Raw genomic sequence first — 12,955 nt, forward strand, 5'->3', positions numbered from 1 at the left:
AAGGCTTTCTACATGGCCATCCTCATAAATAAGGGTATTTCATCCAGGAACAAGGAGGTCATAACATCCCTGTACTCCTTCCTTATCGGAGTACAGTGCATTCTTTGGCATGTACCTTGCCAAGCACATGCAGCAGTTGGAGAGACCACAGAAATTCCTGACCAGGAAAACCCAGGGTCTCAAAACACCTATCTTATACAGATAGGCTAAAAGCCCTGTCCCTGTACTCAGTCTCATACAGACTACTCAGAGGTGACCTGTGTTTGCCATAAAAGGCCATTTCATACCCAGCTGTGATGAAGTTGCTGTATATCCGTAAGACAAACTTCACTCAAGCAACCTGCACACAAAGCCTTAACTTGGTCTGTGACATTAATAAAACTTGTTGGCGGGATAGATTTGTGTCACCCATCTGTGGAATAGACTCCCTCTTCATGCCAAGCAGAGTACCTCTCTAGCCCTCTTTGAGGAACCAGGCCGACTGGATGGGAAATGGAAAATACACCCCTGGGATCCCACTTGTGTCCCTGCTAGACAGGGAAAACAGGTGCTGACTTCAAGTGAACATGGGAGAAATTATTGGTTAGGCTTATAAGGGCCTCCGGGCCAATAGCCTAGTATCATCCTATGAACCAGTGAACCCATTGGGACCTGAAACTACATTTGTTCTTGTTATTGTCGTAGCTTTTGGGATCAGTTTTTCCTTAATGGTAGGACATAATTCTGTAACATGTTATTAGTGTCCAAAGAGGAGATAAACTCCCATCTGTTTAAGAAAAATGTTGCTACTAAAGATATTGGCAAGTTTACTTGGGTTTCTACTACGTTCTTTCCTGATTTCTCATTTTGTTAATTGTCTTTTTTATTTGGTGGTTCAGCGGTAGTGTTGTTGCCTCCCAGCAAGAGGTTCTCCTGTTCGATTCACGGCTGGAGCGCCTTCTGTGTGGAGTCTGTTTGTCCTCCCCGAGGTCGAGTGGCCTGCGAAAGACATGCGTGAATGGGCTTACCTTCGCTGAAGGTTGGGCGTCGGGCTGGCAACTCGGCACCATAAAAAATCTACTGCCAATCATTAGTGGACTGGAATTCCGTTGTGGCAACCCCTAACCGGGTAAAGCCGAAAAGACAAACAAACTTGCACCCATGAATGAACTAATACTCAATTGGCATGATTTTACTGTTCTTGACTGTTACTCCTTTTAGTCTGTCTCCTCCTTATTGCTTACTGTCAACTTGTGCAGTTTATATATCTTGTTACTCACGCTTTTTCATAATCTCTCTCAAATTGCATGTAAATGTTGCCACTTGGGTGCACTTTTTCTGAAATTTTGTGTATAGTGTCCAGCTGGAATTTTCTCCTCAATGGTTGAGTTCTCTTTTGTGCATACCTTGCTGTGTTACTTGACGATGATTTTTCCAGTGTATGTATGTATTTTTTTATTTATTTTATTTAACATTTGTTTACTGGGAAACTCTGGGATAGAGCTTCTGCAGAGGCCTGGGGAGAAACGCTCCAGATGCATTGTCTTTTGGAATGTGGGAGGAAACTGGAGCACCTGGAGGGAAACCAACATGAATGCAGGTAGGACATGCAGACTCCACACAGAAGGCACCCTCCGCCCCACTAAACTGAGAATCGAACTGGAGAACCTCTAGCTGTGAGGCAGCAACACTAACCACCGCACCACCCGCTATTATACACTTTTTCCTCATCTATCTTATTTTCTGAACCAGTTTATATGGTTGTTTTATCTAGCCATATTGTTTTTTTCCCTTTTTTGCCTGAGGTTTGTCTGGCTAAGATCTACCTGCAATCAGCTGGATGTATAAGCGAATTTAAGTATACTTTTATCTGGACTTTTTCATATAGTACTGCATTTTATTTTTTTTTTCACTGAATATTAATTTAATGGAATATTGTGGGCTGTGTGTCTGTACAGTTAGTTCCTCACCCTTCCCTACCTGTTCTTGTTTTGATGTTAATCTTGGTGGCCTTGAAATTACCCGCCCCTCTTGTAAATTTTGTATTTGGATACTCCTGAGCCCATCTCATTTGCTCACTCAACTGAGTGCAGTGAGATCATATTCTGATTTCAGGCACTTCTACTAGTCCCATCTCTTCAGCTGTATCCACTGTGTACAAAGGGAGCATTTGGGAAGGACAATCCCTGTAGCATCTTAATCCTGCTCTGTTCCCTCCCTCACAAAAAATAAATAAACATATATATATAGATATATAAATATGTGTGTGTATATATAAATGTGTGTGTGTGTGTGTGTGTGTGTGTGTGTGTGTGTGTATATATATATATATATATATATATATATATATATATAATGTGTGTATATAAATGTGTGTGTGTGTGTGTGTGTGTATATATATATATATATATATATATATATATATATATATATATATATAATGTGTGTGTATATAAATGTGTGTGTGTGTATATATGTGTGTGTATATAGATATATATATGTATATATGTATATATATATATATATGTGTATATAGATATATATATATGTGTATATAGATATATATATATGTATATATATGTGTGTATATAGTTATATATATATATATATATATATATATATATATATATATATATATATATATATATATATATACACACACACACACACACTTCAGCTGTTCTTACTGTAACTGTCTTAATTTGCTGTTCTGTGTGCTATCTGTTCAGTTGCTCTTAATCTGCACTTATTACTGCTTGTTAGTAGCCTTCGAATTTACTGCCTTCTGCACTTTTTAGTCATATGTTAATTTAATTGCATTTATTTAAACTGTATTTGCCATACTGTTGCTACACACTCAAGTGTGCTAGCCTGCACTGAATTTGAATTGTATTTACTGCTGTTCTAGCTGGTTTTCTGGAAAAAAAAAAAAAAAATATTCTAAGCTTGTTTCCTGCCTTTCCTGTAACTGGTCTAGTCCAGATACAGACTTGCTGTATCCAGGACCGTTGGTAAACTTCTGAGCCCCCCAAGTCTTTCTGTGTTGGAGGGAAGCTTTCTAGCTTAATAGTGGGAGTGGTAAGCACTAGGTAGCCTATCTACCACAAGAGGACTGGCTTCTCGCCCAGAAATTGTAGTTTATTGGCCGTTTGGGTAGCTTTCCATCTCTTTCAACTTTCTGGTTTAAAAGCTCACAGCTGCGCTTGTTTCCTGCCTTTCCTGTAACTAGTGTAGTCCAGGTGCAGATTTGCTGTATCCAGGACTGTTAGTAAGCTTCTGAGCAGTGACAAAGTCTGCTCTTCAGTTGTTCCCTTATATCTTCTCCTCTCCTGCACTTTTACTAGCTTGTTAGTTTACCACTTTACCAGACTTCTTGTAGCAATTATTGTAGTACACAAGTGCTACCCGCACTAAACGTTCTACAAGGTAACAGCTCCAGTACTTATTAGTGCCCAATGTCTAAAGGTCAGTTCCCTGTGCTTTCTCCCATTAACCTGGTGAACTTGAGGCAGTTGCTACATTTCCTCAGGATGCCCATGTAGACTGACAACCCTCCTCTTACCCCCCAATACTCAGACTTGTGAGTTGCACTTGTATATCCAAATTGGAAGCCACGCACTCTCCAGCCAAGACCGGACTAGCTGGCCAGGAGGAGAAAGTCAACACTTGCACCACACCACATGGAACACATAGCCCTCTGGAACACACACTAGCATTCCCTTCCTATAAAAACACAAACCACACACCCACCTTCGTGGAGGCTCTCAATAAAATCTAGCCAAACAATAGATACCTCTAAGGCAGAAACACACTCGACCACCACAACACTAATCACTAGAGACACAACTCTCCTAAACAGTGTGCCACTCAGCCAAAGCCCCTGAGGCAAAACAGCATGCCCAACACACTAGTCATAGGTGGCTCGATAGTGAGGCACACTGATGTCCCACTCACTGGGTTGAATAAGGAGAAAGTAACAGTCAGATACTTGTCACAGGATCCGCCACATAATGCATGCACTCTGGTCCCTCAACAACAGGTACAAATATGACTCTCTCTCATTGTACACGTGGGTGTGAATGACCTGAGACGTACCTCATTGGACTACATGAAAAGAGACATGGAGGAGATGTCGGATTATGTAGCCCAGGTGGGTATGACCCTAGCCCTGAGCAGCATCCTACCATCACCCAGAATGATACCACAGTACAAGCAGAAAATGATTGAGATCAACAGTTGGCTAAGTTTCTGATGTCATTCTAAGGGAATCTAGTATCTGTCTGCCTGGGATGACATGATTTACAGACCTCGATGCTTTGCCAGAGATGGCCTGCATCTGTCACCCCTGGGCTTCCAGATACTGGCCAAGGCTCTTCCCACCCTTATAGTGCCTTTTTAGGCCATGTTCCAAAGACCAAATTACCACCGTAACCACTACAAACAAAGCTGCTCAACACTAGAAGTCTAAATCTCAAAATGCACTTGCTCAAAGTACTCCTTAAAATGGAGAACATTGACCTTTGTGCTGTAACGGAGACCTGGTTCAAGGCAGCAGAAAGCACCCCTGCACTACCAGGCTGCAACTTATTCCATACCTTTTGGCCCCAGAACATGGACTGAAGCTCCAAAGACTGTTGTGTTTCCATATTCATAAAGGATGTGCACACCTCCAGACTGGTAGCCCAACATAGCTAATCTGAGATGCTTCAGGTGTAGCTAACATTGGGTAAGACAGCGATTCAGGTCGTAGTCTGCTATAGGTCCCCAACCATGTCTCAAGATTCACACTCCACATTCCTAAGCACCCTGGAGAATATTGGGGTCCAACCTAACACTCTCATACTGGGCAACTTCATCTACCCCTCCATTAACTGGGAAAACTACTCCTGTACCAATACACTTGCGCAATGCTTTCTGGGATTCATCAATCCCAATGCCCTGGACCAGCTCATTCTTACCCCCACTAGAGGTAGCAACATCGTTGACCTGGTCATTACTAACATGGCGACTGTTGCGCTACACCAATAGTCAACTCCTCCCTGGTTAGATCCGGTCACAAGCTAATTACCTTGGAAATCCACATCCCTCCCTCCCCCCAACATAGGTAACCACCATGAAAAACTTCTCCAAAGTAGCTAACCTCACGGCACCCATGCAAATGGAGAAATAGTTGCATGACTGCCAAATCATATATCGGTGCACTGTACGATCATGTACACACATTCATAGATCTCGCCATTCCCAATAGCACCAAGACGCTCTTCTCAAAAAAAAAAAAAAGTCCAATCTGGTGGTCCCCTGCCATTAACAAGCTCTATAACAGGAGGAGGAAACTGATGTGGAATCAAGTCCCAAGACTGGAAAAACTCCCTTATCAGCCTCAACGAAACGGTGAGATCCCTCATCAAATCCTCTAAAGCTAGCTATGAAAACAGAATTGCAGCAGATAGTAAAGACAACTAAAAGGCCTTCTATAGTTATGAAAAGAATCTCCATGGCAATACCCAGATTTGCTCTGAGCTACTGCAATTGGTACCTCCTATAACGAGCCAACAGATATTGCAAATATACTGGCGGACAGATTCCATGCCGACGTTATCCCCCCCCCCCCCAAAGGACCAATCACGATACCAGTAGATTGCCAGGCACCCAGTATTGCTGCTGCACAGGTTAAAACAGCACTGTCCAAGGCCAAGAATACAGCTTCTATGGGACCTGACAGTGTCTCTGGCTGTGTTCTACATGAACTACAGAGTTAACTGGCACCTCACCTGTGTGCCCTGTTCAATCACTGCCTTGCCCCAGGCTTTGTCCCTACCAAATGGTGCACTGCTATAGTCATGTCATCCCTCTGCACAAAGGAGGAGCGGCTACAGACCTGGGGAACTATCGCTTCATTAGCCTGACGAGTTTGGTATGCTAAGCTATGGAACGCATCATCATGGACCTAATAAGACAAGGATATAGGGATTCTCCAAACTCTGGATCCTACACAGTTTGGTTTTGTGAAGGGTAGATCATACCTGTTCAACTTGATTGACTTCTTTGAGTCAGTCACCAGAGTTGTGGATGAAGGTAAGGTGGGTTCATACAGCCTACCTTGATCTGGGTAAGACCACTGATACCATTCCTCACTCAGGAATAATAGAAAAACTTAAGCTAGGCATCAACCCCTATATCACTAGGTGGGTTGCAAACTGGCTCACAGATAGAACCCACAGTGTGAAAGTAGCTGACTCCGGACTGCCGACCAGTCATGAGTGGAGTCCCACAGAGTTCGGTCCTGGGTCCTCCTCTGTTTGGTATCTACTTCTCTGAAGTCCAGGCCAACATGAAGGGACTCTGGCTGACCAAGTTCGCAGATGATTGCAAGTTGGGAGCTATAATTAACTCCTCAAGTGATGTTGACATCCTACAGAAAGGCCTCAATGAGGCAAGCAACTTGGTGTCAGAACCATGGCCTTAAGCTCAATGCCAAAAAATGTCTCTTCATCCCCTTTGCGAAAAACCCGGTTCCCTTGAATTACCACATTGATGGTAGTCCTCTGAACACAGAAGGACTTATAAGAGATCTGGGAACACAGGTTGACGGCAACCTCTCTTTTGACCACCACATTGCCACTGTGGTCAGAAAGTCCAAAGTCCTATGTGGCACATCTAGTTACTAAGGGTTTTGCATCCATGAAGAAAGAGGTCATTGCCTCCCTCTACTCTTGCCTCATTAGGCCAATCCTCAAGTACAATGCCCCATTTGGCATATACCTCACTAGACACATGCAACAACTGGGAGAGGCCGCAAAAGTACCTCCCAAAGAGGATCCTAGGCCTTAAATACGTGTCCTGTATGGACAGACTCGACTCCAACTATTCTCTGTCTCATATCGCCTACTTGGAGGTGATCTGTGCTTGAATTACAAAGCCATGTCTGACCCAGCTCTGCTAGAAATGCCACATCTAAAGAAATCCCAATTCCTCCGCACCACACGCTCCAGAGACCTCAACCTCATTACCTCAATCAACAGAACATGCTGGAGGGACAGGTTCATAACCCAGAGGCTGCTCATGCTATGGAATAGACTTCCCATATATGTCAAGCAGAGCACCTTGCTAGTCCTCTTCAAGAGAAATCTTGATGAGTGGATGAGAAATAGAAATTCACCCCGGAGACCACTCCATTGTCTCTAACAGAGATACTAGGAACTAAGGTTGGGTGGCACAATGCCAGGGGAATCCTATGGGCTAGGCCTGTAAAGGCTCCAGGGCCATTAGCCTGGTAGACACCTATGAACTCCTCTCTCCTTAATTCTCTCCTCTGAGGAGGTTTCCATTTGTGCCGGGATAGCCTAAGACTTGTGGAGAGGTACATCGAGAAGAGGACATCTGATGCCACTTCCTTCCATTAGTTTCAACTACCTAAGGTCCAGCTGCATTTTTTCCAAGCTCTGTGGTGGTGCTGGTAGCTTGTTTTGTGTCTAGCTGAAAAGCAATGACCTGAAGATGAAAAACTCCATGTACCCCGTGGAGTTGCCTGCAGCTGGTGACCCTACTGCACCTTGTACGTCTCCCAGAAGATTGCTGCTGGGCACCAGTCACTGTATATCACTATTTTATTTTCTATTTAATTTTCATTTGGTTTCCTTGTAGACGTGTTTGTGTTTGTGTACGTGTGTATTTGTGTATACGTATACACACACACACACACACACACACACGTGTGTCTGTATGTATATTTATTTATTTATTTATTCATTCATTCATTCTCTAATAACCTGTTTCCCACAGTCAAAACAAGGATAAAGTTGGAGCCTATCCCAGTGTCGATGGGCGAAAGGCATATAGCCAATCATGCACCAGCCCGTTTCTCACCATTTGACATTCAAGTATATCTTTAGTGGTGGGAGTAGAGAGACCAATGATCCTCTAGTTGTGTATAGAGGGAGACATGGCAACCCAGCTGGGAACCAAACTGAAGACCCAAGCACTAGTATGTAATATCTTTGCAAGGTTCACATACCTATAAGTTTCTGCAAATCGTCCAGAAACATGTAAAAAAAAAAAAAAAAAAAAAAAAAAGGCAGCCTTTCAGCCACTGAGGTATGAGTTTGCATGCCGACATTGCTGTTGATGATGTATGTTATGCCCAATTAAGTTAGACTGTAGCTTGTGCATGTGTGTGTTTAATAGTGATACAACCAGGCAATTGAAATGGGGAGAGTTTGGGTGAAGACCTTGCATGTTGTCAATTATTGTATAAGATAGTGATGGAAACTTGACATGATGACACACACAGTCTCCACTCAGGAAAGCACGATATAGTAAATGTTAAATTGTCATGAAGTTTCTGATTTCTGCATTGTCTATGAATTATTTATTCTTAAGAGTGCAGTGTGCAAGGTGAGAGCAGATATTCAGACTTCTTAGAAGACTATGCTGTCTGCATTAAAAGAAGGTAAAAGTGTGGAGTAGCACAGTTGGATGTAGAGAAATATGGGTAAATTGTGGTACAAGAGATGCAGTCTTTATGAATGTTATTGTGTTATGTAAATTTATTTCTCTTTGCTTTAGAATTCATTGTGTATTAGAGTGGACAGTTCCCCAAATCACTTGGGGGGGCCATTTGAAGAAAACAGAAGAGTGAGCAGAGAAAATCTACATTATGAAGGGTCTATACAGAAGAGCCAACACAAGGTAATGCATTTTTTTAGGAGCCATGTCTGTGCACGTGTGTGGTTGATATACATAGTTGTGGTAATAATGAAGTGTAATCTTCACTGCAGATCATAAATGTAGAAGTGTTGTGTTCCTGTCCGTAAAGAGTTGTTAAGACTGTTGCTACATTGCATCATTAATCTTTAACTGTACAATATTTAGAAAGCATGCATCATGATTGACTGTTTTTCTTCCCTCTTGCCATGTTGTACAATGATCTTCCTCTAATCAGACTCCATCCCATTTATTCCCCTGGGGGTGGAGAAGCTTCCTTCGGATACATAGGGTAAGAGCCATCTAGAGAGTGGCATCATCCACACAGGATATTTGGTTTCACAGACATTCCAGTGATGAAAGCATTTTTGTATGAATTATCCTAATCTCCCTCCTTGAGTGATGAATTGAACAACTGTTAAGTCCTCCTAACAATTCACATCGGTGTCGCTGTTAATTACCATGAAGGAGTGCAGTCGCTTTATTGGGTGGCTATGGCCATTTTGTTTCTGCACCAGCCCCCACCTATCCACTGTCTCTGCCTTCCAATAAAGATTGTGTTGAGGAGCGGTGGCAAGACTGACCAGGAGCATCCACCCCCTCCCCCAGGGTAAGCAAGCACATCTTCCCAGCCTGAGCTGTCAAGCAGTTGAGCTACTAATTGAGCTCATGTTGTCTGATTTGTAGTCCGTGCTTAATCCCTCTGTCACCAGTGATGCTTTTCATTTGAGTCTTCTCCCCACACACATTTCTGCCTGAATCACTGTTCTGTCTAATTTGTGTTCTGTGTGAAATAATGGCGAGAGTCTGAGTGGGCTTATCCATTTTGCTTCTTTTGAATTTTGTACCTCTCTTTAGAGAGGTGACACCAGTACTTGATGAGGTACACACATTCCATGCTACTTAACTACACCATTTTTAATGCTTTTGGCAGTCTTGCACAAGGAAATAATTGACAAATTAGAAACTGTCTGTCCTCCTGTATTTCAGTACGTAGTACAAGGAGTAGGACACAACATGCCATGGAACATTGAGGGTTAGCAGTCTATCCCAGAGAGAGCTACCAGTGTAGTCCCATAATGCAGCCACTTCTGTTTGTACTGTCCTTAGATATGAGAAGAAAACAGGTTGTGGATAGGCCACGTAAGCAGTTTATTAGTATTTAAGCGTTCGTGCTACCCATTCAACAAGGTGGTCTCAAATATACACAGCTGCTGCAGTACAGTAATTTTGCCTTTACTGTGAGTAACTGTAGGCTGGGTAAGACTTGGAAAAATGGATATGAGTTATGGTTATGAAATGGTCAAATCATTAAAGACAGCTCTAGATATAGGCTTTAGTTTACAGTTGACCAGAATGCATTTTCCAGTGTCAAGACACTTTTTTTTTTATAGACCATATAAATCTAAATGATGTACTTAATCACTCCAAGGAGATGACCCGAGTGCTACATTTTATCTTAACCTTGCTATAAAAATCATAGAGTTGGAAATTCTCTTCATAAAACCTTTGGGAACAGTCTTCTTTGTTTTTTTGGGGGGAGTTACTTAGAGTCGACCTATGCCTACTCTGAATGTCCATGTTTGATCTGATTTTATGTATTTATTTTGAAATTATTTGCTTAGAGCCAGCTACTCGGACGCTAACCAGGTGGAGAATCCTGTACAAAAAAAAAAAAAAAAAAAAAAACAAATACCAGTATTAGGAAAATAATCTGTAAGCTACATTGCAAAGCATCTACCAAGACTATGGAACAAGTTAACCCCTTGTATTCAAGAGAAGTCATCAGTTGCTGACCTTTTACAGAAATAATCTTAATATAATATTTGTATCTGCACCTTATTGAAGTCTTGAGACTTGCTTTGTCAACTTCAGCGGTAAAGCTGACAATGCAGTAGAAGAGGGAATATTGAACATCGCTCTTCACAATTAAACTTTTTTTTTTTTGCAAGAGAACTTGACCTCCTGCAATACCTCCTGCACCTCCAGAATTTGTATGTACCATCTGTGAGATTGTCATAGCTCACAGAATGGGGAATATTCATAGACCCCTCACTAGCCAGATCTAACCACTGTTCAGTAATATTTAGCACAAGGGGCAAATCCGTGTCCACAAACCTTGTGGTCTCCAGAGATTTTTACTACAGCTAGCAGATGACCTGATACAGTTTAAATACTGTGCTTTGAGGACCCAACAGCAAACACTGCTGCATTTACAGATGGTATATGTTCACATCTTAATGCATGCATAGTGGTGTTCATACCTGTTGATCACAAACAGTGTCAAGTTTAGGAATAAACTCAAGTGATGTTCCCCAATATAAACAAACTATAAATTACACATCAAAAGATTGTTCTGGCAATAAACCAAATACATTTGTATTCCACAAGTGAATATGAGGTTAAAAAATAACTTGGGAGCAAATTTTAAATTCTGCAAAGATCAGGATGAAATGAAAATTGCCACTTTTGGTAAAGGACAGCCGTAAAGCCTGTTTCAACTATGTTAGAATCATTAAGATCAGTACCCAACACTGTACTTAACTGCTTCATATTAGTAACACCTACTCAGCTGCTGAGGACATGGAAAACCTGCTAGCAGATGCATTTAGCTCAGGCTTTACTGTCTGCCCCACAAATTTCCCTGCATTCCATTGTCTGCACCCATCCATCAGATCACCTTGTGTTAGGTCCTTGGGGCACTGTCCAGGCCTATAGATTTAATGTGTCTGGCTACTTTCTTGTCCGCAGAAAGCCTAGTCTAACCATCTCGCTTCTGAATTTACTCAGCTTCAACCTTGAAACTGACTTTGTGCTGGAGGTGTTACGGAAAGGTATAATCATCTTCTGTTTCAGGAATGGACCCTAAACTGATCCTGGCAACTGCAGACCAATAAGCTTTACTACCCTTAATTGTAAAGTAATGGACCACTTATTAGCAGCGTGTATTGCCTGGACCAAACCTGTTTTGGGTATGTAAATCTAAATGGAAGATCTTGCGTACTAAACTTAAGACATCTTTGAAATAATCTCGAAGGCATCAGATGGGGTGGAGGGGAATAGATGCACACCTTTTACCTTGACCTGACAAAGGCTATTTAATACTGATGTCCTTCAAGAATGCAACTGCAGTCATAACATATGGGTTGTCCTGCCTCAGGCAGCCCTCGGTCAGCCGAATTCCAAAGTCTGGGTCCGGCGTCTGCTGGTGTCGCCTCCTCTCAGACGTCACAACGGCTGGAGTGTAAAGGCATCGGCCGACGCCATCATCTTCAGTCTTTCTTGCCGCGCGGTGCCCGAAGCAGAAGCAGTTCGCAAGTGCTGGTCGGTCAGCTCCTGTGTTTTCAGTACCGAAGTCGTCTAAAAGCTAAGTACCCCGTTGGGGAATATTTATTCTTGCCTCAGCCGATGTCCGAACAAATTGAGAAAGTTAATAATTGTTTGTCTTGTGGTAAACAAATACCTCATAAGGACTTCCATTCTCTCTGCCTTCCTTGCCTGGGCCCAGACCACGACGTCTCGGCCTGTGCTGCCTGTGCCTGCTTTAATAAGCGCACTCTCAGGCGCCGGGTAGAATTCGCCGAGGACTTCTTCGGTGAATCTTTTGCGTATATCATGCCGTCTGATCAACCGACAACCCAATCTGCTAAAAAACACAAGGACCGGGACCGACATCCTCGGCCCGCGTCCACTTCCGATGTTACTCCTAAACCTTCTGCTAGCGCTCCGGTCCCTTCGGAAGTGGTAAATCTACCGCTCCAGGCCGACACAGCGTTAACACGACCTTCGGTCTCGGAGATCTCTCCGGTGCCGGTTGTTGATTTTCCTCCGGAAACCGAAGTTCTGGATCTACCCGACACCATTCCTGTGGACAAGGTAACACCTGCACGTGGGGCTGCTAGGCCTCCTGTATCCATGTCCATCAAGACCTTTGCACGTGCTAAGGCCACCAGTCAGGCCAAGGCCCATCCTAAACCTGCCCAGGCCCCTTCATCTGATAAGCAGATCATGTCTCTGGCTGCAGATCTTATTTCCCTTATCAGGGGGTCTCGGCCTCATTCGGACAGGGGTTCTCAGCCACCTGCAGAAAAAAGGCCTAGAATTGAGCAGGCGGACGACCTCTCCTCGGATGAAGCCTCTGGGGATTCTGAGCATTCTGATACTCATGTCAGGGTCAGGAATTCTCTGACTCCAGGAAAAGGCTTCGAACTTTACTCAAGCTCCCCCAGCACAGACCTTTGGCTATCCCTCCAGTTATGGATGTTTTGGATGA

General features: G+C 43.0%; 1 protein-coding gene across 3 annotated transcripts in view; it reads left to right on the forward strand.

Annotated features, from left to right (window-relative positions):
• Window positions 1-12,955, forward strand: part of CCDC86 (coiled-coil domain containing 86) — a 165,925-nt gene that overhangs the window by 40,212 nt on the left and 112,758 nt on the right. For all 3 annotated transcript variants that reach the window (XM_044084051.1, XM_044084049.1, XM_044084050.1), the window contains exon 2: window positions 8,545-8,667. In XM_044084051.1, coding sequence (XP_043939986.1) covers window positions 8,636-8,667 — 32 coding nt within the window. In that variant the 5' untranslated portion in view covers window positions 8,545-8,635. The remainder of the gene's footprint in view (window positions 1-8,544; window positions 8,668-12,955) is intronic.

The sequence above is a fragment of the Protopterus annectens genome, chromosome 9.part0 (assembly GCF_019279795.1).
Source record: "Protopterus annectens isolate FY-2018-M chromosome 9.part0, PAN1.0, whole genome shotgun sequence".
In the NCBI taxonomy this organism is placed as follows: domain Eukaryota; kingdom Metazoa; phylum Chordata; order Ceratodontiformes; family Protopteridae; genus Protopterus; species Protopterus annectens.